The 22,424-nt window shown below is 40.1% G+C and overlaps 1 protein-coding gene across 1 annotated transcript; it reads left to right on the top strand.

The window, feature by feature from the left end:
• The first annotated feature begins 1,198 nt into the window (after positions 1-1,198).
• Positions 1,199-20,461, top strand: zgc:114200 (Gamma-secretase subunit Aph-1b-like). The gene is given in 8 exon segments (XM_048258615.1): positions 1,199-1,693; positions 1,696-1,750; positions 2,457-2,627; positions 3,238-3,311; positions 5,160-5,282; positions 5,570-5,697; positions 8,173-8,296; positions 20,327-20,461. Coding segments are annotated over 8 exon segments (813 nt in total). The 5' UTR covers positions 1,199-1,638; the 3' UTR covers positions 20,410-20,461.
• Positions 20,462-22,424: the final 1,963 nt, after the last annotated feature.

The following is a 22,424-nucleotide window of genomic DNA, read 5'->3' as shown; positions in this document are numbered from 1 at the left end:
GTATATGGAGCAATAGTGTATGCATGACACCATGCAACATTCACATTTGACCCAGTGACTCTCAGTATATTCAGTTCATCAATCCCTTCGATTGAGTGAAAGTTATTGTGGTTACAATGTTTACATTGATTGAAATCCAGTCAGTTGTCATTCAGGACTGTAATGTCCAATTTCCACAAGCCTCATATGATCGAGAGAAGTTCTGTTCTGCAGTGAATTTATCAACACACTCCCTCACATACTGTAAGTAATAGACCTACAATAAAAAAATAAATAAAAATAAAACATAATCTATTGAAACAAGCTTCAACAAGTTTTGTTGATGATCTCTGCAACCTCACCCCTGCTGTAACTGTATAGGACTATGGATCCTTTTGTTCCCAATATTTCATTGTACTGTCAAATCCATTCCACAATATGTATAAAACAAAAGCTGTGAGCACACATAGTAATTATCCAAACATAACTCCCGCGACCCAGTTGCCCAGACAATATTCTTGTAAAGAGGAAGACGAACCATAAACAGGTGAGTGTTAACTAGTCAAGGTCTCTTTTGGCAGTATAACCTACATGTGTCAGCTGCCTAGTGTGTGGTATCAGTTTTCATGGAGGACAAGGTGGTGGGTACAGTCATGCAAAGTTGTCTTCCCTCAATGGCAGCTTAAGAGTAAAGCAGTGAGTGCTGCTCAGTGAGGATTGCCAGGTTTGGTAAATGCCACTACATGTAAACCTATACAAAACAATTCTTGCTGCATTGTTTGTTTAAATCAGACTACTTCTTAAATTTCCTTTTACCCAGTGGTTGCCTATTAGGCCTTGGCCATTTAGTTTAGGCTCTCTCTTCTGATATTCTCTGTGAACCTTAAACCATAGTAGCTCCAAATGAAATTATAATAAACAAAATCAACATACATCTCAGCAGCTCAAGGCCCACTGTTAGGCTCTCAAATATGAGCCACTAGCACTTGCACCATAGGCTAATAAGGCTACTTTTTCAATAACGTGCATTCACTTAAAACAAACACTTTGTCTTGTAACCTGATTCATATTAGTCTCTGAATCATCATTAATGGAGAAGGCAAGCAAGAGGATGCTGCGGCCCCCTGTGCCTGTGACAAAGTACTACAGGGATGAAGACACCCGGAAGTATAATAAAACAACAAAGCCAATCCCAGGAAATGACCTCACGCATCAAGTATTTCATGAGAAAGAGGAAGTAAAACGTTAAGTTTGGAAGTGTTTTGTTCTCATCATTGAAAGAAAATATGTGATAATGATGTCAAAAAAGTAGACTTAACGCAGAAAATTCGTGCTGTTGTGCGTATAAATAATTGCAGATTGTAATGCTTATAGATTAACTTGTCTGCTTAGGCAACGTTTAAGTGATCAAGTGTATAGAGGAATGCAAGTGGTTTTCAGTAATAGCCTAGCGCTTCATTGTTCCTTCAATGATACTGGATCTGTAACGTTAGGCGAGAAATTGTCATTTATAGGCAACATTTTATTTTTTCCATTAACATTATCGTTAATATGTATTCAGTTCGTAATATTTAGGTTTCAAGTGAAGGACTTGTGGTAGCTAACGGCAGTGTAGCTCGTTGTTCTTCTCGCCCTTTTTTACGGTACAAATAGCTAGCGATGACGGTTGCGGTGTTTTTCGGGTGTGCATTTATTGCATTTGGGCCAGCATTCTCTCTTTTATATTCACAATTGCTAAGGACCCCCTTCGAGTAATCATCCTTATTGCTGGGTAAGTGATCTTTTGACTTTTTAACCAACGTGTAATCCTCAGGTGAACACCCCGGTAGCACATGACTTAAACCAGCTGATGTGATTTCTACCCTCCTTCCCTTTTCAGTGACGCATCGTTGCGTTTCCCAGACAGTGTTCTTTATGTCCTAAAGTTTAAATAATTGGAATAGTCTTTGTTGTTACTGTCAAATGAAAATATTCCTAAAATTGGGAAGCGGTTTACACAGACGTCACTTCACTGTCCCTTTCTACATTACACTATGATCTAAACTTCGATTCGATTCAACTTCAACTTCGAAATGCAGTTTGCGTTTAACCAGAAGTGCAACAAAGCAGGAAAGTGCAATATAAAGTATAGACAGGTGGTGCATAGACAGAACAAGATATATAGTGCGGACAGTAGTATACAGTTGGTTTACAGAAGGTAGTTTACAGTAATATAAATTAAATATAAATATGTGTGCAGTGTATTAGCAGTAACCTTATAAGAGCGGATTAGATATGTTGTATGAACAATGTATTAACAACATGTGCAGTGTAGTAGCAGTGACATAAGAGTAGTAAGAATAATACAGATTTATGCAGTGTATTAACAGAATATATTTTAACAATAAATATGGATATTCAATATGTACAGTATCTAATAAAACTAATTCGAAAAAGCTATTCTTCTGTGTGATGATATGTATTGTATTTTTCTACAGGGCATTCTTTTGGCTTCTTTCCCTTCTCCTATCCTCTTTGGTATGGTTCATTGCTGTAAAGGCCAGCAATTCAGATGATCCAAGTCTACAAAGAGGCCTGCTGATATTTGGGGGCATATTCTCTGTATTGCTGCAGGAGGTATTCCGCTACGCCTATTACAGGATACTGAGGTAAGAACTATTCTTTTGACCAACCTATCAGCCTAATTGTTCATCCAACCGGTTTCACTCTAATACAGGCACATTTAGACCATAGGTTTAGTATTGTGTGTTAGATAATAATTCCATATGATGAAGGGTAATGGAAACCAACAAAATAAGCCTCCACTGTGGCTCCCTGTTGATAGTTTTCTTGTGTACTTATCAGAAAAAATTATAAGGAAATGTGCATGTACTGTAGTGGTATTTAGGCCTTAAGGTTAATATACAACCAGAGTAATGACAAGTCAGGTCATTGTGCTCTATCCTCATAAATGACCCTAGACATTTTGCGTCACACATTAGGGATATTGGCCTATATAAAAGCTTTTCTTTTATCTCAAGGGTGTTTTTTTAAGTAGCTGATAAAGAACTCTTAAATATCTTGTTTGTACAGATATTTATTTACATCTCTGTATATTGTGCATAATTGTTCATTTGCTGCTATAACAAAGTTTATCTCCTCCCTATTGTAAACATTATATAGTTGTGCGTCCCTCAGATGGACACAAATTTAATGGATACAATCGTAGCTCATTGTATTGATTTTAACACCTTTGTCAATTCTGTGCATGTCAATCAGGAAAGCGAATGAAGGCCTGGCTGCAATCAGTGAAGATGAAAGCTCCACAATATCAGTCCGGCAGATGGCTTACGGTACGGTTGATGTTGTTCTCTCTGAGTGCTTCCTCTTGGTCTCAGAGTTTCTCTCAGAGTTCACACTGACTGCATGTATGCCTTAGCTCATGTCAAGTAGAAAGAGAAAGGGACATTCTAGTCCAGGGAAGGCCCTATACGCATTACATGATTTAATGGCCTTGCTTAAATATTGTAGCACATCTTTCAAGCTATACTAAAGAGACCACTGTCATGACGATAGGGGTGTAATGGTACACCAAAATAACGGTTCAGTGTGTACCTTGTTTTTGTAGTCACTGTCCGGTTAATATTCGGTACAGTAAGCCTGTTGGTACTGCTAACATAAAATTCTCTGACCATATTGCTGATGCACAACGGGAATAGTATTTTAAAAAGGTGTCAAATGTTTTTTTTAGGTAAATTGACTAAACTGACATATGGTCCAACACTTTATATGTTTGTGTGGGAACACACATTTCTTCAGTCTAGAATGAACTCGCACACCAATGTTGCCAATGCAATTTTTTAATCCAGTCAGTGAAAAGTGCAAAGTGCTTCCAATGTGCAAAATGTTTTCGGTCCCATTCAGACCATCCTCAGTGCAAACTAGACTGCGTCTAGTTGATGATAGAACACAAATTTAAAACATGATCTGCAAGCAAAAGAACCCTTTTGTTGATTACTGTTAAAGACGATGTTTTAAACCTAACGTCCTGTACCTAAACGGTTTGGTATGAATTCGCGTACCTTTACACCCCTACATAATGAATAAGAAAACAGCTATGATTTAGTGGGATGTTCGGTATAACAGCACAATCTTGAGTGAGATTGAGTTTTATCGGCATGGCACTAATTGTGTTGCTTGAAAAGTGGTAAATAAAACAAAAGTTTTTTTGTTAGGGTTCTGGCTATCTCTTGTTAAGTGACACATTATCTTACCAGTTACAAAAAAGCTATAAGAAGCCATACACTAAATGTCAGCTCTCATGGTGGCATGCCTCTTGTCTGATTGTCATTCATTGTAATTACTCAGATGGAATGAATCGTTGTGGAAGAGGACGTGTTAATGAAAAGTGTTCGAAGTGTGAAATTAATCCTCACTCAAATTACAACTGTGGCTTTGGTCGTTCCATCAAATCTCCCTTTTACCTTATGATTTGCCGCATAATTTGAACAGGGGGAGCTTACAGAGATGAGGCAATGCTTCCTCCCAGTAGTAGTAGCAGCTCATCCACTAAAAAACACTTCTCTCGAGGTTGCCTGCGCGCATTATCTCATTCAGGTCACTTTTCTCACATCCCTCATTTATTAAGCAGACAGTAAGGAAATATGCTATGAAATATCAGTCTGGTTGTTGAGGAGAGGTGCATGATGGCTATCATTTCACAATGTAATCCGCTGATGACTCATAAACATATGGGGAGAGTGTGTGCGTGGGTGGCGGTCTATCTTACTGGACTGAGGTCATCTTCAAGACACAAGCAAACACGATAGATGGATAAGTTCAAAAAGGTTTCATGCAGAGGTTTTGACTTTTTCCATGTTTCCATTCGTAATGGGCCACATAGTACAATGTAAGCACCAAAATTTGGCAGAGATTTTGCCTAAATGATTTTGATATTTTTAAAACCCATGACATAGTCTTTCTCTGCTAAAATGTAAACTGTCTAAATGTCTATGGTCATGATGAGACAGTGTTGGATAGATGGTCTACCTGTTCATTAAGAACCAACATTAGCGGTATAACATCTGACATTTCCAAAGTATAATCAAATCAGCCAGCTATACTCTTGTGTGGAGAAAGAATATGATGTAGTTTAATCTTGTCTTGGCTGTTATGATGACCTTGCACTGTTGTGGCTACAGTTGCTGGGCTGGGCTTTGGAATAATGAGCGGTGCTTTCTCCATGATCAACATCCTCTCCGATTCACTGGGGCCGGGGACCGTGGGCATCTTCGGAGACTCCCAATACTACTTTATCACCTCAGGTAGGTCCTGAAGTTTTGAACTGGATAGAAAAGATCTGGGCAAGTTGGGCAACTGACGTTACACAGATGCTTTTATGCAAAGCGACATTGATTCGCAACGGCAAGTTCAGGAACCTACCATTACCGCTTCTCCGTCACACACGCAAAGTACACATAATACAATTGCAATTCCAGTATTCAGAGTTCATATAAGTCATATGTTTGTTATTGTGCTTCTGTGTGCTTCTGCGTGCATCTTTGTACCCTTTGGCATGTAGACTGAGTTTTGTTTTGTTGACCTTTGACAGCTCTCATGACCCTGGCCATTACCCTACTCCACACGTTCTGGGGCGTGGTGTTCTTTGAGGGATGTGAGAAAAGCCGGTGGTGGGTGATCGGTGTTGTGGTTGCGCTACACCTGCTAGTGTCTTGTCTGGTGAGTAAAGACACACACTCACACACTGCCCAGTACCCAAGCATTTAATGTTGGTGTGTACTAGTATTGAAGTGTGTATTTTTAGAAAGGCAAATCAACAACAAGGGTCAGTACTCTGTAGTCGGTTAAAGGGCCCTTACTGATGAACTGGGCTTTCTCCACTGGAGGGAGTACTTTGATCACGTTCCTCTAGGGCAGTGATTTTCAACCACTGTTCCACGCCACAGAGATCATCAGGTGTGCTGTGGGAATTTGTCCAATTTCACTTAATCGGTCCCAAAACATTTACTAGCCTATTTGGTTGTTGCAAGTAGTAGGCTAGGATATGCCATTGTTGAGCATCTGTGCCTGCAATGTAGTGACTTGCTAAGTAAATAAATACTCTTTCATGTCAGTGGGTGGCAGTAAGTAGCGCAATAATGACCTTGTTAATCAAGTGATGTGCACGAGAACTGGTGGTGAAAAATGGATATTGGAAAGCTAGATACCACATTGGGCTCCAGAACGTATGTAAATAGTGCTGCCATCATGGTGGGGGCAACAATCACTGGAGGCCAATGGAGAAACAGGTGTCTCTGATTGCCGGCAAGTGTTGCCCATAGACAGTAAGGTGTTTGCTTCCAGCAATATGACTGCCGCATTCACATAGCCTATGCCACTTAATAGGCTAGAACCCGATGGACAGTCCGGTATCAATCTTTCTAATATCTATAGGTGAAAAGACGTAGGGCCTAAAACAGCAATGGATAAATAGGCCTACTTGAAAAGGAAATATGCAGACTCTGAACTGAACTGTAAACAAATGAGAGACTAAATTGTCATTATTTTTGCTATATTAGGCCACAGTTTGTAATTCTTAATGTAAAAAATGTACCGTTGCTCATAAAATGTTGAATAACACTGCTCTAGGGCAGCTGAGATTATCATCTGTTCCTAGAAATGGAGGGGTGTGACAAGATCTCGTGCCACGAGATCTGGCGATACAAAAATGTCACAATATTTCTCGTCAAGGTCATAGACTGTATAAAATAGGTCAAGGTTCAAATCTGTCTCTTGGAGAATTCATAGACAGTAAGAGAATAGGGGTGTGACAAGATCTCAACGAGATCTGGCGATACAAGAATATCACGATCAAAGATCTTAGGCGTGTCTCTTTTGCACTGGTTTAGTCTCAATGGAGAGCCATTTGTGTGAGGGTATTCGCCTGCGTAGATTCAACACAGAATCCATGAATCTTGTTAACTTTCTGTTTTTGAAGTCAGCTGTACAAGACTGAAATAATGTGCAGTGGCAGCACAAGTAGCAGTTATGCTACTGTGTTTTAGTGAAACCGGTGGCTCTTTACTCTTTGGTAATTTACATGCTAGTAGTTTTCTCACTTTCCTGACATTTTGTTGTTATGATTTTCATAAGCGGTAATAGTATTGCCTAGCTGCTTTTACTTTGTGGTGTAACCTCAATCTTGCAAACGTGGCCAGTTACTTCACTCTGGATGTATGTTTAATCACTGAGTTTTTAAAAGCTTGACAAGGGGCGTTTTCCAGAACAGTGTAAAGGAATGATTCACTCTATACATACAGGTTGTTTTTGGTTCCTATACTATAGTCTGGTCAAAGGTTGATGTAGGAAGACTTGGCTACAGTTATTTTATGGTTATGCTACAGCCTGGGCCCGTTGGTGCCAGAGAAACAAAAAGTCCTCATTTTAGACAAACCTCTTGTACATACTGTGACATATGACATACTGTAGGGGATTGATTTATTTGAATGTGAGTCATTCCGTGTCAAATCAGATAAGGTTGTTGCTGCACCATATTTTTCTGAAATTAGGGACTTCTATAAAACCAATGAGACTGTGGTACTGAAAACATGTTTGTCTTCCATTCTACAAAGTTTGGTCAGGCTAGGAAAACTACTTTTTAAGATATGAATGTCCAAACATGGCCTCCAAGATGAGGTCTTTTAGAGAGTGTAAACAATCAAGGGCAAAAAGACTATGAAAACAATAGAATTGAACACAAATATTTTACAGGTTTTAGTTATGGAACCTAAACATTGTGTAGACAAACTTTAAGGGAAATCGGAGTCAGTGCTGCAACCGTTTTCCTGGATTTTGTCTGATTTGACACGGAATGACTCGTGAGAACAGGTGTGGTGTTAAACCTTACATCACTAAGACTGTTGCATTTTGAAACTGACAGCAGGGCTTTTGTCCAGAATTGCATCAGTTCCTCTACTGGGAAAGGCCTGTAGTGGGTTTGATTGTTAGCCAGGGCCTGCAGTAGCCAAGGGAAATATTTATATAATCCATCATTTATTTGGTACTTTAGTATACAAAACTGCTGTCAATTCAAAATCCAGTTGTCTAAATGTTTGTAAATGTTAGATGAATCACTAGATTAATGATTAACGACCTCTTTGAAATGAACTTGTGCGTTAATTGCCGTTGTCTTCCTGTTTGCTTCCTCTTTGCCAGTCTCTGTTGAACCCGCTGTACTCTGGCAGCCTGCCGCCTGTCTACGCCATCATGGTCCTGATGGCCGTCTGGGCCTTCTTCTCAGCCGGCGGCTCGCTAGCAAGTGTGACCCAGCTCTGCTCACGTAAGACACTCCATCAGTTTCTCTTGTCCGTTTGTGGAGGCAGTTTGTGGATGTAGTTGTGGAGGAGTTGCATGACATTTGATGGATGTATGAAAGTGTCAGATGTTAGATACTTGTGTGAGATAGAAGCCACAACAGATTAATTGTCATTGTTCATTACAGTACATTATTTATTATCATTAAAGGAACAGTCTGATTCTGGGCAGGGGTTATTGATATTTGACCCCAACAGCCAATCAAATGACATCCTTTCCTGCCATACTTCTAAAACAATGTATTGTTTGGCTGGAATAATGTATGGCTCAGTCCACGCTACTTTGTTTATTTGTGGAAGTCCCACTTACATTATAGCACACAGAACATACAGCTAGAGAACTATAAGGAGCAATACAATGAATTTTACAAAAACTACTGGATTACAATTATGGACTGAAAATCAAGGTTGTAGTTTTAAACAGGGCTGCAACAACATTGATTATTTGTTAACTGTTACATTAATAGACAACTAAAAAAATCTCTGTTAGCAGCTTAAACTTATTTCAACTTTACTGATATGGCATTTGAGGACATAATCTTTATCCTTACATTTTTTCACAGTTTTCTGACATTGACAGATTAATCAACTGTGAACATAATCATTTGTTGTTTCTAAAGTTCTAAAGTTAGAACAGAAAAAGTCAAAATATCTTGTCTAGTAAGCCTGTTTACAATAAAATGTTACTGCTTTCTCTGTCACATCGCATTGTTGATCACAAGAAGTGCGATTCAACTCCAGCACACAGCAGTGATATCCGCAGAGTCTGCTGAGGCCAAAGCCCACAGATGTGCGAACGTGCCTCTAGCTCCCATTCAAATCCACAAGGGAACACCAAGGGAACACTAAAGGAACACTAAATTACCAAGCAAGTGCTCGCATCCAACATCAGAAGACCTGAAAGTGTGAAAATCACAGGGTGTGCGGTGACCATTCCAAGAGTGGCTTAGCCTCGTGAGATGCTGATTTGGGGAATGTTTGGAATGTGTTCAAGCCGCTTGTTTTTAAGGCAGCTAGCCTGTGCAGATAGAGATACGCTGTCACTGTGCTAGGGCTTCGCAGACCCACGTAAGCACATCATAGGCTTTTTCTCAGTGGTCCGGTTGCCCCAGGTAAGGTCATTCAAGTTCGGCCAGGGGTACGTTTAGGACATACGTACGTTAGGCTCTGGGACGTTGAGAGTCTTGGAATAGAGCAAGCTTTCAGAAGACTAGCTTTTATATCTGTGCTTGGTCACAAGTCAGTTGCCTACCTTCAATGGTTCAGGGCTGCTTTTACATGACAGTGCCTCACAGGTTGAACTTATGTAACTGAACAGACTAATTTTATAGTTTTCACTGCGTTCTCTTGAAATGAGCTTGAAATCAGAGTGTTTAGATGAGCTTTTTGTCTGAGGTCATTGTTTATTTGCTCATGTACACCATGAGCTTGTGGGTGTCTCTCTGGTCTTTTCTTTCTTGGTTTGTTTAATTTCAAATAGACACTCATTTTAGCAAATGCAATGGAAAAGGTCATACTAAAGAAAAAAAAATGGTGCTGACGTCCTAGTACATTTTTATGTGGTCAGTTAGGCCGTATGACAAACTATTAAGAGTAATGCAGGTTGAACAGTAAGATTTATTTTCCACGGTGGTTTCTTGAAAACATTGAAAAATATATCAGGAGACCTTAGTATTTACAATTCAGTACATAAATGACACTGTATTAATTTTATATAGTAAAAATGATGATAAACAGAAAATATATTGGCCAGTTGAAGATCTCGGTCACTGGAACAATTTCCTCAACCACCAGACTTTATGTAACTTTTTTTTATAGTTTTCATTTAATCCCTTTTGTTTTCTGTTGGGTGTTGATGAAAAATCCAACTGCTTCTTCCGTCGGCATGCGGCACACTCAAAGCAACATGTGTTATGTAACATGTCTGTACCATTTAATATAGGACATGTATTCATTACATGAGTCTCTCTTTATAACGCCTCAGACGTGGTGTTCTTTCATGTTGACGTCTGTGGAGTCTTAGCTATTAAGATGCGTTTAGCAGTCACTCTGCGCTATGCCTAATTGCCTTTGAAAATGATTAGTGTGGCCTTTTGTTTGTGTATCCTTAGGTATGACCTCACAACGCTACCTTGCCTTTTTTAGTCATTGTGATGTTTGACACAATGGCCTTCACCAAGATTCTTTCAAGCATTTAGGATCATGAGACTCAAGACTGGCAGGGACAGAGAGAGGTCACCAAAGAAATCCACCCCCTCGCCTTTTCCTGTATTAATTCCACACTTTTCTTCAAAGCTACTCAAAAGACGTAATACACTTTCATCAGTATGTTAGGTCTCTGAGTACCTGGAAAAAAGCAGTTTGAGTAAGAGCAGTACGCTTGAGACGTCACACCCATTCAATTATTAATAGGAGCTTTTTTCTGCTGTGGGAGTTATTTTTCTACCTAATTTTTTGCCTGAGTACCAATCCCATTCCACTGGTTTTATTGCTTTACCAGTTCATTGTAGGAGCTTTAGTGTTTACTTACTTATTCATTTGGCTGGCGCTGTTATCCAAAGCAACTTACATACGTCAGTTCTTACAATGATCTGTCCTTGGTCTCACTTGGGCTGTCCTTTGGTGACTTTGAGTGACCATAAGTCGCCCAGTGGAGCTTAGTATGATTCCTTTTCTGTTCTTCTCGGGCAGTTTTACTCGATGTGTCTTGTTCTTTTCGTTGCAGGTAGGAAAACTGATGTGAATTCCTCCTAACTGGTTTTTGTTTTGACAACTCAAGGAGTCGGAGGACAGGACATTGTGTTGCTGAGTTCGGTGCATTAGTGGAACAGACAAGCCGCTCGTCGCAGGAGCCACGCATCAATCGTCTGGATCACGCGTGTGTATGTGTGTGTCTCTCTCGGGGAGGAAAACCTTTAAACGCCCATCATTTTTTTACAGCCTTCCTCAGGCTCTTGGGGAGTCGGGACTGTAGAACGTATCTCTCTTTAAATCGTTCTCACTGTAAATAGCTTGACCTACCTTACTCACACACACATACACACACAGAGACGCACACACATACATGCACACAGACACAGACACACACACACACACACACACAGATACACACACTCGTGCACATCGTCAGACACAGGCCTGTGTGGTTCAAAGAACTTTCTAGACACACCGGAACTGAGGTGGTTTGTCTTTCCTCGATTTCTTTCTTTTTTCCTCCTCCTTCCTTCGTCTCCACCCCTTTTTGGTTCTGGACTGGATTCATTTGGACTCTGAACCTGCTTCTGTGTAGATGTTTCTCTTTCCTTTCTGATTTTTAATTTTCCTTTTTACTCATGCATCTCTGTAACACACGTCCTCAAGGAGGTGTTTGTCATTGGGAGTAAAAAAAAATGGGGAGCCATGTTTCTAATAATTTTTAAAGGATATGGTTGAAGTTTTGGGGTCTTCAGACACAAGCTCCGTCAGAGGATAACATGCACACTGACTCATGATTTTCAAAATCATGTCCATCTATCTAACTGACCAACAGAACAGCCAAGCACTGTAAGCAGATCCATTTCTGTTACACATCCTTTTTGTCCATTAAAACGGCCTTTGTTTCAAGAATATCGCAGAGCTGAGTTGTGGGTCTTGTATTTCACTGAAACCTTTCCCAGCAAGAGATGCAACAGGGTTTAGTTTTGGGGTCTTTCCACATGTGTGAGCTGTGCTCTTGGCTTCACAGATTAGAATTTTCAGTTGTAGAAAAACTTTTCAGTTGTTTAAGAAAATTGCGTCATGTTCCCAGCTTTGGAGTTTTCAGGAAATTCAACCTCTGTAATTGAAAATAGAGAAAAAAATACCCCTAATGAAATCTTTACTTTAATGGCATTAATTTACTTGGTTTTGCATTATGTTTGAACTTTTAGTTTTTGCACTATGTAGGGTATTTACCACAACCTGTACAAATATTATAATTCTGATGATTCTATTTTTCAAAGTTAACAGACTACACACGTAGTATAAGTGGACATTTCATACTTGTTAATATACATCTTTCAGGATGAGCGTTAAAATGTCTGATCATTATTTGTCAAAATATGACCCCAAGTATGATAGGTATGTCAAACCATTCTAGCAAATACAAGCAATATCTTCGACAAAATACTGTTCTTTTCTCTGGACATTCTGTAGTGTAATTCTGGTGCTTTCTAGGTGCATAAAAAATCATGACATGCTTTCCTTGATGCATATTTTTTTTTTACTCTGATAGGATTAATTGCCAGGCCTTTGTACCCGGTGTTGTGATTTATCTTTTTCTGCTCAACTTGAAGCAATTCTGTCAAGTTAGGCCAGAAATATTTAAGCTCATTAGAATGTGTGGCAGTGTTTATTTTTCCAAACAATCCAATTCTCTCTGGTACAATTTGTACGTTCCTCTGCCTTTGTTGGAATTGTTATCTCTGCGTCATCAGGGCCTATCGCATGCCCGTTTGGGTTAATGTAAAGAAGAGGAGAGCGCCAAGTCACTTCTGCGTCACTCAAGCATTAGAGGTTGCAGAGCGTTCCAGCAGCTGGGCTGGTTTGGCACAGGTTAGTGCCAGGGCTATGGCACCAGCTAAACCCACTCGCCCATGACACTTGTGCCAGGCCCTGTCACGTGTGTGTGTGTGTGTGTGTGTGTGTGTGTCTGAGTCAGCATCGCTCAGCAGTGCCACAACGCAAGACGGGCATGGCCAGGGGCTCTGGCAATCTCAGACTCTACAAAGTCAGTGACTAATGTAGAAATTCCACAGAAAATGGTTGTGTGTACGTGTGTATGTGCACATGGGTACATGTACGTGTGTAAGGTCCTCTGCTTTATGACTTTCAGAATGTGTGAGTACTTCTGCCTAGTGTGTGTGTGTGTGTGTGTGTGTGTGTGCTTTTTTGTCTGTGTATGCAACTGCACGTCACCCCTGTGTGACGATGTCTGTTTCCAGACATTTCATTGGGGCAGAGAGTGTTTGGGGAAAAGATGTGCCCAGTTGTCTTGGCAACCAATATGTGAATGTGTGCAAAGTACTGCAGATGTTTGATGACTAATTACCAGATGCTGAGGTTAGCCTTCCCACTGACTCTGTCATTATTGTCATGGCCTTCTCATACCCCACCATCTTTCTTCTATATGTTTTTAGAACAAAGCAAATTCAATCACAATTTAAAATCATTACAAATGGGCAAACTTCGTATTCATAGGTAGAATGTAGAATTTTTCACATTAGTAAAGAAAAAGAAAAAGAATCTCTATTGAATGATTTTTGCTCCTTTGGTTTTCCTCAGAATTTGTCAATCTGAATTCAGTCATCAGAATTGGTGCTGACTATTGTTTAACTAATATTTACTCCAGTGATTGGTGCAATATTGGATACGTGATGTTTAAATGCTGCTGCTTTATAGAATTTGTAACTGGTGCCAAAAGGCTCCCCTTCTCACAAAAAAGCAAACAATTTCTTTAACCCATCAATAAAAAATGGCTTGTGAAAGTGTTCTGTAATTTCTTGGATGGTGTGACACACCATTAAACAGTGATTTCTTTCAAAACGTCTATATTTTAAATAGTACTTCTTCCTTTTTTAAGAATGGCATTGTACACAATCTAATCTATAATTAATTTCTTGTACACAACTTTAATAAGCTTCAGAACATTGAAAAGCAAATCCTCAATCTGTAGAGTGTCATTGAATTGTGAATTGTTTATTAGTATAAGTGAATCAGTAGCCTTTAGACTTTTTCTCACTAGTTACAAATGACATACTCAGTGCCCTATTGAGTATTTTCATCCTCTTGGTTGGTTCTTGACCACCATTTGAATCCCATACCAAACCACTGATGCACTGTCTAATGCTAATCGCGTTCAACTGCACTGACATTCTAACTGAAGGCATTTTCTTTCCGTGTCTGCTGTGTGAACAGACTACTAGTGTTAACATAAAAATCTACACAATCTATTGCCCCCCCTAACCACACCATCTGTATGCCTCTGACTCATGGCAGAAACCTACACTCTAAGAAGTGATGTGTTAAAATTGCTGTGTGTGCTCAGGGACAACACATTTTTGTGTCAATTTCAACACAGCAATTGTGGAGTGAAAGGTTAAAGACAAATTTCAGCTATTTCTGCTGCAATTTTAACTTTTTAACCCACCCAGACAGCCACACAATTCAGCTATCTCCACATAATTGCGGTGTTGAAATTGACACACAATGTGTTGTCCCTGAGCACACACAGCAATGTGTCATTTTAACACATCATTTTTTAGAGTGTATGTACTAATCCTAAAGATTTACTGTGTAGATTCTATATAATGGCAATGTGTACAGATGAGCCTGCGCTAGGCTTTGACAGGCTGACTGCTCAGTGTAATGGATCTGCCCGGTGGAATGTCTGAGACGGCTGGCATGGGCTCTGGTGGAGGCTCCGCTCCCATGTCCCACACCACGCATACATCATGCATCTTCTTCTTCATCATGGCTTCCTCAGGATCCTGGAGATTCCTGTTCAACATGAGGTGGACAGAAACCTAAAGGCACAATGTGTTGATCCATAACTGCAAATTGATATTAAAAACAACTGATATTATCCATAGTGATGTTGATTGTTTTTCCATATTACTTCCTGTCTGTCCCGTATAGTGTTTTTAAAGAAAGGCACCTTCGCCCCACCCCGCATAGGGCTGATGAGGGTTACATGAAAATATTTTTTTCCAATATGTTTATTTAAAGCTTCTTTGTAAGGCACATTTCATGCCAGCATGGTCTTTTTGAAAGGAACTTTGAAGGTCTGTGTGAGACACTGATGTCAGAAGTCGTCCCTAAACATCTCCATACACTACCGATGTAACCATCTGTGAAAACATTTCACATTTACATTACACAGTTACATTTCACACATAAAACCTTTCATGCACACATGTAACACACCCATCCACAGCTGGTCACGTGAAGATGCTCATATATTTCATTTATTTAACCTCTGGTTTAACTGCACAGATCCTTGATCATGTACATTTCTTGTTTTAAGAGAGGCCAGAATTACATATATCACACATGTTGGGTTTGTGTAACAACATACTTTGTATATGTTGGCTAGACTGCTGGGGATGTACCTCTGGTCAGACTGTTAGGACACTGTTTCATGTCGCCCTGTGTGATAGCACAGTTATGGGAAACATATGGGAACCATATAGGTCAAAAGAGCTGTTGCAAAGCACTCTTACTTCTACAATTTAACACTATGAGCTACTTCCCCAACACAATTGACTAAAATAAGTGCATTTATTCACTACCACAATTCTGTGTGGCTTGAATCATTATTGGCTATAGTGTTTTAGCTGACTGACCACTTTGGTTTTACTTTTGCCATTGTGTGCATGATCTCCTCAAGCTCAGCTGGAGGAGTGCTGGTTATAATTCTGTATCCTCTACGTATCCTGAGCCACTAGCAAAGAAACCACAAGTCATGTTCAGATTCGGAGAGGAAGCTCTTATATGGTTTTGTTTCTTTCATATCTCTGTAGGGCAGCTGATCCGCCTTTTCATTCAACAGTGACACATGGGCTACACACATCTGTTGTGTTTACATTTTAAAGAAGAATGGCCACTCCTTCTAAACCCAGCCTGTGGAACTCCCACCCTTTGATTGACCTTTCAACCCTAGACACTCAAAACATTCTCTGACAGTTACTTATGCACCAACAATCTCTGCTGGATGTACAATCCATATATCTGTGGTGTCTCAACTATATCTCATAAATATAGTTGGAGTGAACTGTGGTGGCCACCTGTTTTTAGCCTTGAGTTGTGTGATTGTTGACGGATCCCTGAGTTAAGTTTATTTCTATGGCAGATGAAAAGAGGCTTCATGCATAGTTACTGTTATTATAGTACTGTTATTACATGTAACTTTATAAGCCATGTATCCCAGTGGGAGATTGTGTGGTTTTGATCGGATCAAGGTTAAAGAGACAGCTGGTGATCATGATAATTTAAAGTCAAAAGGGGGCAAACTTAAACAACATGTTTATTGTTCCATATACAGATCAAAAACATAAATTTTCATACATCTGAAAGCATAGTGATGAGAAGAAGATATTGTAGGCTTCAAGGGTTCACACAATTGCATAACAATAGCAAGACATAAAAATACATACATTAAATACATTCAATCTTTCAGTCTTTCTTAAATATTAACACAAACCTGGACCTTCTTCCTTACTAAGTACAGATTTCTAGAGGTACAGTACACGTTTTTTTGTCATCTGCATCACAAACTTAAGTATCTATGAGGTAATTTAGAGGAATTCTGTGTGGGACATCTAACTATGCAGAGTGAAAAATAAATACAGCAACCTCAGCCTACTTCTAACCAACTTCAAACATTTATGACACAAGATGTCTAGACAGTAAGGACACTTCTTGTACACACTATTACCTCTATGACATGTCACATTCACCAGGCATGGTACTGGTTAATACTTGTGCACAATATAAAAGCTTTCTAATAATCCTAAAAGAACAGCATAAATATTGCAAGTGAGTGGTAAGGAAATTAGATTTGGGGTCTATGCCTCCTCCTTAGTTGCTGGCTTATAGATGACATTCTGACGGGAATCTTTTTTTATCCTGCACAGACAAAACATACAAGTTTAGTCTTTGGAAAGGTGGTTGTGTCAGTCTCTCAACACACACACACATGCACACTCGAACAAATAAAACACAAGCATACACATTATACACACATGCAGTTAAATATACATGTCTAATGGCATACAACTGTGTGTTTAATGAAGATAAATTGGTTTCTGACCACACGCCAGAGAACAGAAGGTCAACAACAGAGAACAAAGGTCACTTTTCTCCTTTGTAAACATTCTTTGAAGAAGCAGAAGTTACGTTTCTTTCCCAGTAGTAATCAGTAGTCCTCACCACACACATGGACATTTTGTTTCACAATTTATCAGCGATAAGTAGGACATATATTTGCCTTGCCCAAATTAAACAGTCTTGTACGTAAGTTAAATAACTAAATGAGATGAAGGAGAGATGGTATATTTACTTGGAATTTTTTTTTCCGTTGCTGGTAGGCATATAATGAGAAAGCCAGAAGAGTGACAGCAAAGAGTCCTCCAAACGCTATGGCTAGGATATCACCTAAGAAGAGAGACATCCATTCTTAGCTCACAGCACATATGAAATGACTTGTTTGTTTAATTCTAAGGGGGCGGACATTGAGATATGCGTTGTCAAGTGCATTATTTTCAATCTTATGAGTAATGTAATGAAACTAAATACATACCTCTGGACAGTCCTGCTGTATCAAAAGAGAAAGAAAGACAGAACATAAAGTAATGGTTTAATACAGGTACAAACATTATATATATTCACATTATGCAATGTATGTCCTCAAAGCCCCTAGTCTTTGTCAACTGCACTTTGTCCTAGCTATATACACCTGTCTGCATATACATTTCGAGGATCAGTGAAAACTGGAGGTCATTTGGTGTGCACTTTGCCAGTCTGAAATGAACGGCATGTATTTGCACAAACCTTGTCTTTGCTTACGTAACAACGGTTATGGCAGTGTATACATGAGATGAAGTTTGCTGTATGCCCACATGGCTTGAGGACATTAATGGTAACGTTTAGATAAGAGCGGTTCTTTGAGCAATGAAAAATAACGCGTGTCTGCTCCTCACCGAGACCACCGGTGGATGCTCTAACCCTCGGGTTGTTGGGATCGGTTTCCGTCAGAGGAACGATTTTGGGGCCTGCAAAACAAATACACTTGTTCAAGGAGCTAATCCTCATTACAAGACACATGCAGCTGATGAAGTACACTTCTCTCTCTCTCTCTGTGTGTGTGTGTGTGTCTGAGGTTTCGTTCATATCTTTTTGTCCCATACAGGTCATAAGAACCATCACATGTGCACATGTGGCTGTAAGGGTTTTATCAGTCTGGAAGCACATGAACGGTTCACTTTAGGATGTTCAGGCTCCAAAGGTTGCATGTTGTCATGAATTAACCACAGACAGTGCATGTGTGTGAAGTGTTTTTCTCCCAGAAGATAAGGTTCTTTTTCAAGAGCCACCTGAAAAGCTGTGAGAAAAAAGCTTCCGCAGAAGTCTCTTTGGAGATGTTTTGCATTTTTAAAAAAACACACATCACCCATGCACGCACACACACACAAACCACTGTTTACCTCAAACAATTATGAAACTTGTGCCTTAAGCTCAGGCTTACTTAAAGAGGATTTGGACCAGAGGTTCGTAGGTTCAACACTACAAGGGGTGAGTAGATGGTTAATATGTAATGGCCACATGTATGCGGACACATGGGATGAGGGGGGGTAGTGGTCACTCACTCAGCTGAGCAGGCGACGCACTGAAGGACGAGAGGACTCGTCGGCCATAAAGGAGCTGCGGGGCCCGGAAGTTCAAGCGCAGGAGTTGGTTCTGCTCCATTTTTAGCGTGTCCTCCAGGGCTGCCAGCTGGAAGAGAGAGGAGAGGGAGGATTATGGAGGGTTCCAGGAAGTCTTCACTCGTTAATAGAATAGAATATAATAGAATTCTTTAATGTCATTGCACAGAATACAACGAAATTGGATGGCAGTCCAAGTTAACAGGAGAGACTGTGTTCATTGTAATTGTCATATGTCATTTGTTTCTAATTTCTATCACTTACAAAATACCAGCAGAATGATTTCTGCTGGCAGTCTTTTTTCTGAGGATTTTATGATGATAACCAATAAACCAAACTAACAATACCCTTACACTGCACTTGGCCGATGCAATATTACATTATTACAATATCAGTTTCAACAAAGCCAACTGACCTGCTTTCTGGACACTGTGATGGTATCATTGAACATGGTCCAGTTGACAGTCTGGAAGCAGGGTGGGGTGGTCAGAGATCCTGTGTATCTGTAGAATCGCTCCAGACTGTTTGGCAACAGATGACGGACATTGAACCCTGGGATTTCTGTATTAGTTTCTGAAACAAAAAAGAAATAAGAATTTCAGGTATGCCTGACATTCCATGAATACTTCTGCCCAGACGTTATTCCAGTGGAGCATCATTTCAGTCCTGCTCAGTGGTAAATTTGCTCAGGCCCTGGGGCTACACCCCCCTACACACACACACACACACACACACACACACACACACATCAAAGAAAGATGTAAGTCTGTGTTGTGCGAAAGGAATAATGAGGTGACATGTTACCTTCCACGCTGACATCCGTGAGGGCTGACAGGATCTTCTCATAGTTCTCATTCTCACGCAGACCGATCTGAATTAAAGAAGAGTTTGATTAGGACAGGGACTTGGACAACAGGAACACAATTACCTCAAAAATGAGTTCAGATCAATGATCCATTTAGCCATATGAGTTGTTTAGCACATCTAGCACATTCTGAACATTCAGAATGGCTCTCTCTCTTCCAAGAGAGTGACTAATTCAGCCACAAATCCACTCCTGTCCTAATCTGGTACACAAACACCAGAACCGGGCCACATGCAGCCCAGATCTGGGCCAAACTCAGTCAGTTTCCACTGATATCTGTGATATGAGAACTTGAAGCCCTGTGTGGGAAAGTATCTTGCTGACAATTGATGGTACTTACTCCGATGAAGGCTCCCAGGACGGCCAACCCATCTGGCTTAGAGGCTGCCTCTGAGAGGTTGGCATACTTAGAGTTGTAGTGGACCACATGGATCTAGGGAGAGATATATCAGCTCGACATTACAACATGCCAGAAAACATAGTCCTACTCAGATAACCGATAATTCTTACATCTCTATCTGTCTTTCTTTAATTTTTCATGCATTTGTTCATTTGTTACCTTTTTATTTCTCTCTTAATTTCTCCTCTCTTCCTGTCTTTGTACTCTTCCTTTTGATCATCCATTTCTGTTTAACTATTTTCTCTCTCTCTCTCTTTCTCTCTCTCTCTCTGTCTCTCTCTCACCTCTGCAGGGAAGTGGACGTTGTCGATGGTGTGCTCTGAGCCGGGCTCCTCCACCGAGCCCCAGTGGAAGTGGAGCTGGGCCGCATGGTAGACCCGGTCGAAGCCGCTGACGATCTGCATGCTGCGGGGCAGGCTCAGCTGCACTACAGGCAGGTCAAACACAGGGCATCACATCACTCATCAGCACCCTGTTTAAACACTGCTTACAGTAGGCCTACACTCAGCTGCAAGCTGGGAATGCAAGCAGTTATGTGGCTTCAAGGGATTTCAAGTGGAGAAGAGATGTGATCATACTTGAATTACTATGTTGTTTGATTTGTATCAGTTTAATCGTCACAGTTTGAGACCTACAACAACATCTGTGTCATTATCTTGGGTCTGATTCTTACGTGTGTGCCCATTGTTCAGCAGTGTGAGAGCAGGGCTGTCGGTCAGGTCATAGCCCTCCAGCTTGATGGAGGGCAGGCTGTCATCATAGATGGCTGTCTTGGTGTTGATGTCAATGGGAGACTGGGATTTTCCATTGCAGTCAGTGAAAACAGAACCCCATGTTGCTTGGTCTAGAGGAGAGTGAGGACAGAAGGTCAGCAATGCTATCACAGCACATGGAAGAATGAAGACCAAGTGGCAAGAAAGAGGTGTCAGCCAAAGAGGGAAAGGCCATTTCGCTTTCCATCTTTTGATCATAATCTTATACAATCCTTCCTCAAGGCCTTGGTATGGCGTAAGAATGCCACTCTGTGCAATGTATCACAATTATGAAATGATATTCAAAACAATAATCGATAAACTGTGAGACCGTGATCTCAGTCTATCAGAGATGATAGGGAGAGTATGTTTCCGAGAATTATGTTCACTTTATCAAGATCGCAGTACTGATTGAATGTCGATTTCAAGGTCAATCCTGAATGACAGGAACTTCTAATGACGTTGTATCGGACATTTTATCAGACCACATTCAGTGATACAGATGCAGTCTGTCCTTCACCACTAATACAATATCTCAATTGCATCTTGCATGAGGATGGAAATTAATAAAGAACTTGGGGTTATAACTAGACCAAAAGTGGCAATTCTCCTCTCATTAAAACAGCTTCTCGTGAACCAACTGCTACTTGGATTGTAATCAGCCTTGTGTAAAAGTTTCTGCCAAGTAAATCAATGTAAATGATCTCTTATCATAATAGGATAGGCTACTATTGCATATCCACTTTACAGATTGGTTTATTACACTTACCAGTGTAGCCCCAGTGATGTGAGTGTGATTCTGTAAATAGAAAAAAGACATGGTATAACTAGGTTGTGGGAAAATACTTTAGCTGTTAAATGTCTGCTGGGGTTGTTGTTGTCCAATTGGCTATACTTTATAGAAATGTAGACATTGAAAGGATGATCTCAGTTATTTTGGTTTTCTCTTGTCCAAGACCTCTGAGGTCAACCTCCCTTGGGAGTCTGGAGTGATAATAGTTTTTCTTTATAATGACAGCTCTTTTTTCTTTATTTCATGTAATCCTTAAAGAATAACGTGTTTAGCCCTATAAATAACGGAAAGACTGTCTCTGAAAGACTTGTTGCTCTCATGCTTGCCTAGGATGCTTTTGTGTTCGTAACCTGTCTCCGGCGTTGTGAATAAAGCTTTGTACTTTGCCATACGGTAGGCTTGCCTGTGCGTTACTTTTTGCCTCTCTGTGGATTAATACTTTATTTTTACCACAAGGTTATTCTTATAAGTACACAAAACACTCTGGTTTAATCTGCTGGTTCAGCAAACATTCCAAATGCACAGGTTCATTGGCAGTGATGTTGTCCACAGTAATATAATTTCAATTCAATTCAATTCAAATGTATTAGTCACATAAAAGTATTTGTAGTGAAATGCTTTGTCCATGGCTGTGCAATGTGAGAAATAAATAGAAAAAGAAGAGAAGAAGAAATGTCTAAAGTGCATGAGGTGTTTCCAACATGCTTGTGCTCTTGCTACAGTCCTCATTCAGTATCTGGATAGCTTGGGGATACAAACTTTTCCGCATTCTCTCTATGTTGGCCCTCAGGCAGTGATAACGTTTCCCAGAGCGTAGGGCAGAGAAGAGGCAGTTGTTGGGGAAT

The sequence above is a fragment of the Alosa alosa genome, chromosome 12 (assembly GCF_017589495.1).
Source record: "Alosa alosa isolate M-15738 ecotype Scorff River chromosome 12, AALO_Geno_1.1, whole genome shotgun sequence".
Taxonomy (NCBI): domain Eukaryota; kingdom Metazoa; phylum Chordata; class Actinopteri; order Clupeiformes; family Clupeidae; genus Alosa; species Alosa alosa.
Note: the sequence above shows the minus strand (reverse complement) of the source record. Positions and strands in the feature narration are given on the sequence as shown.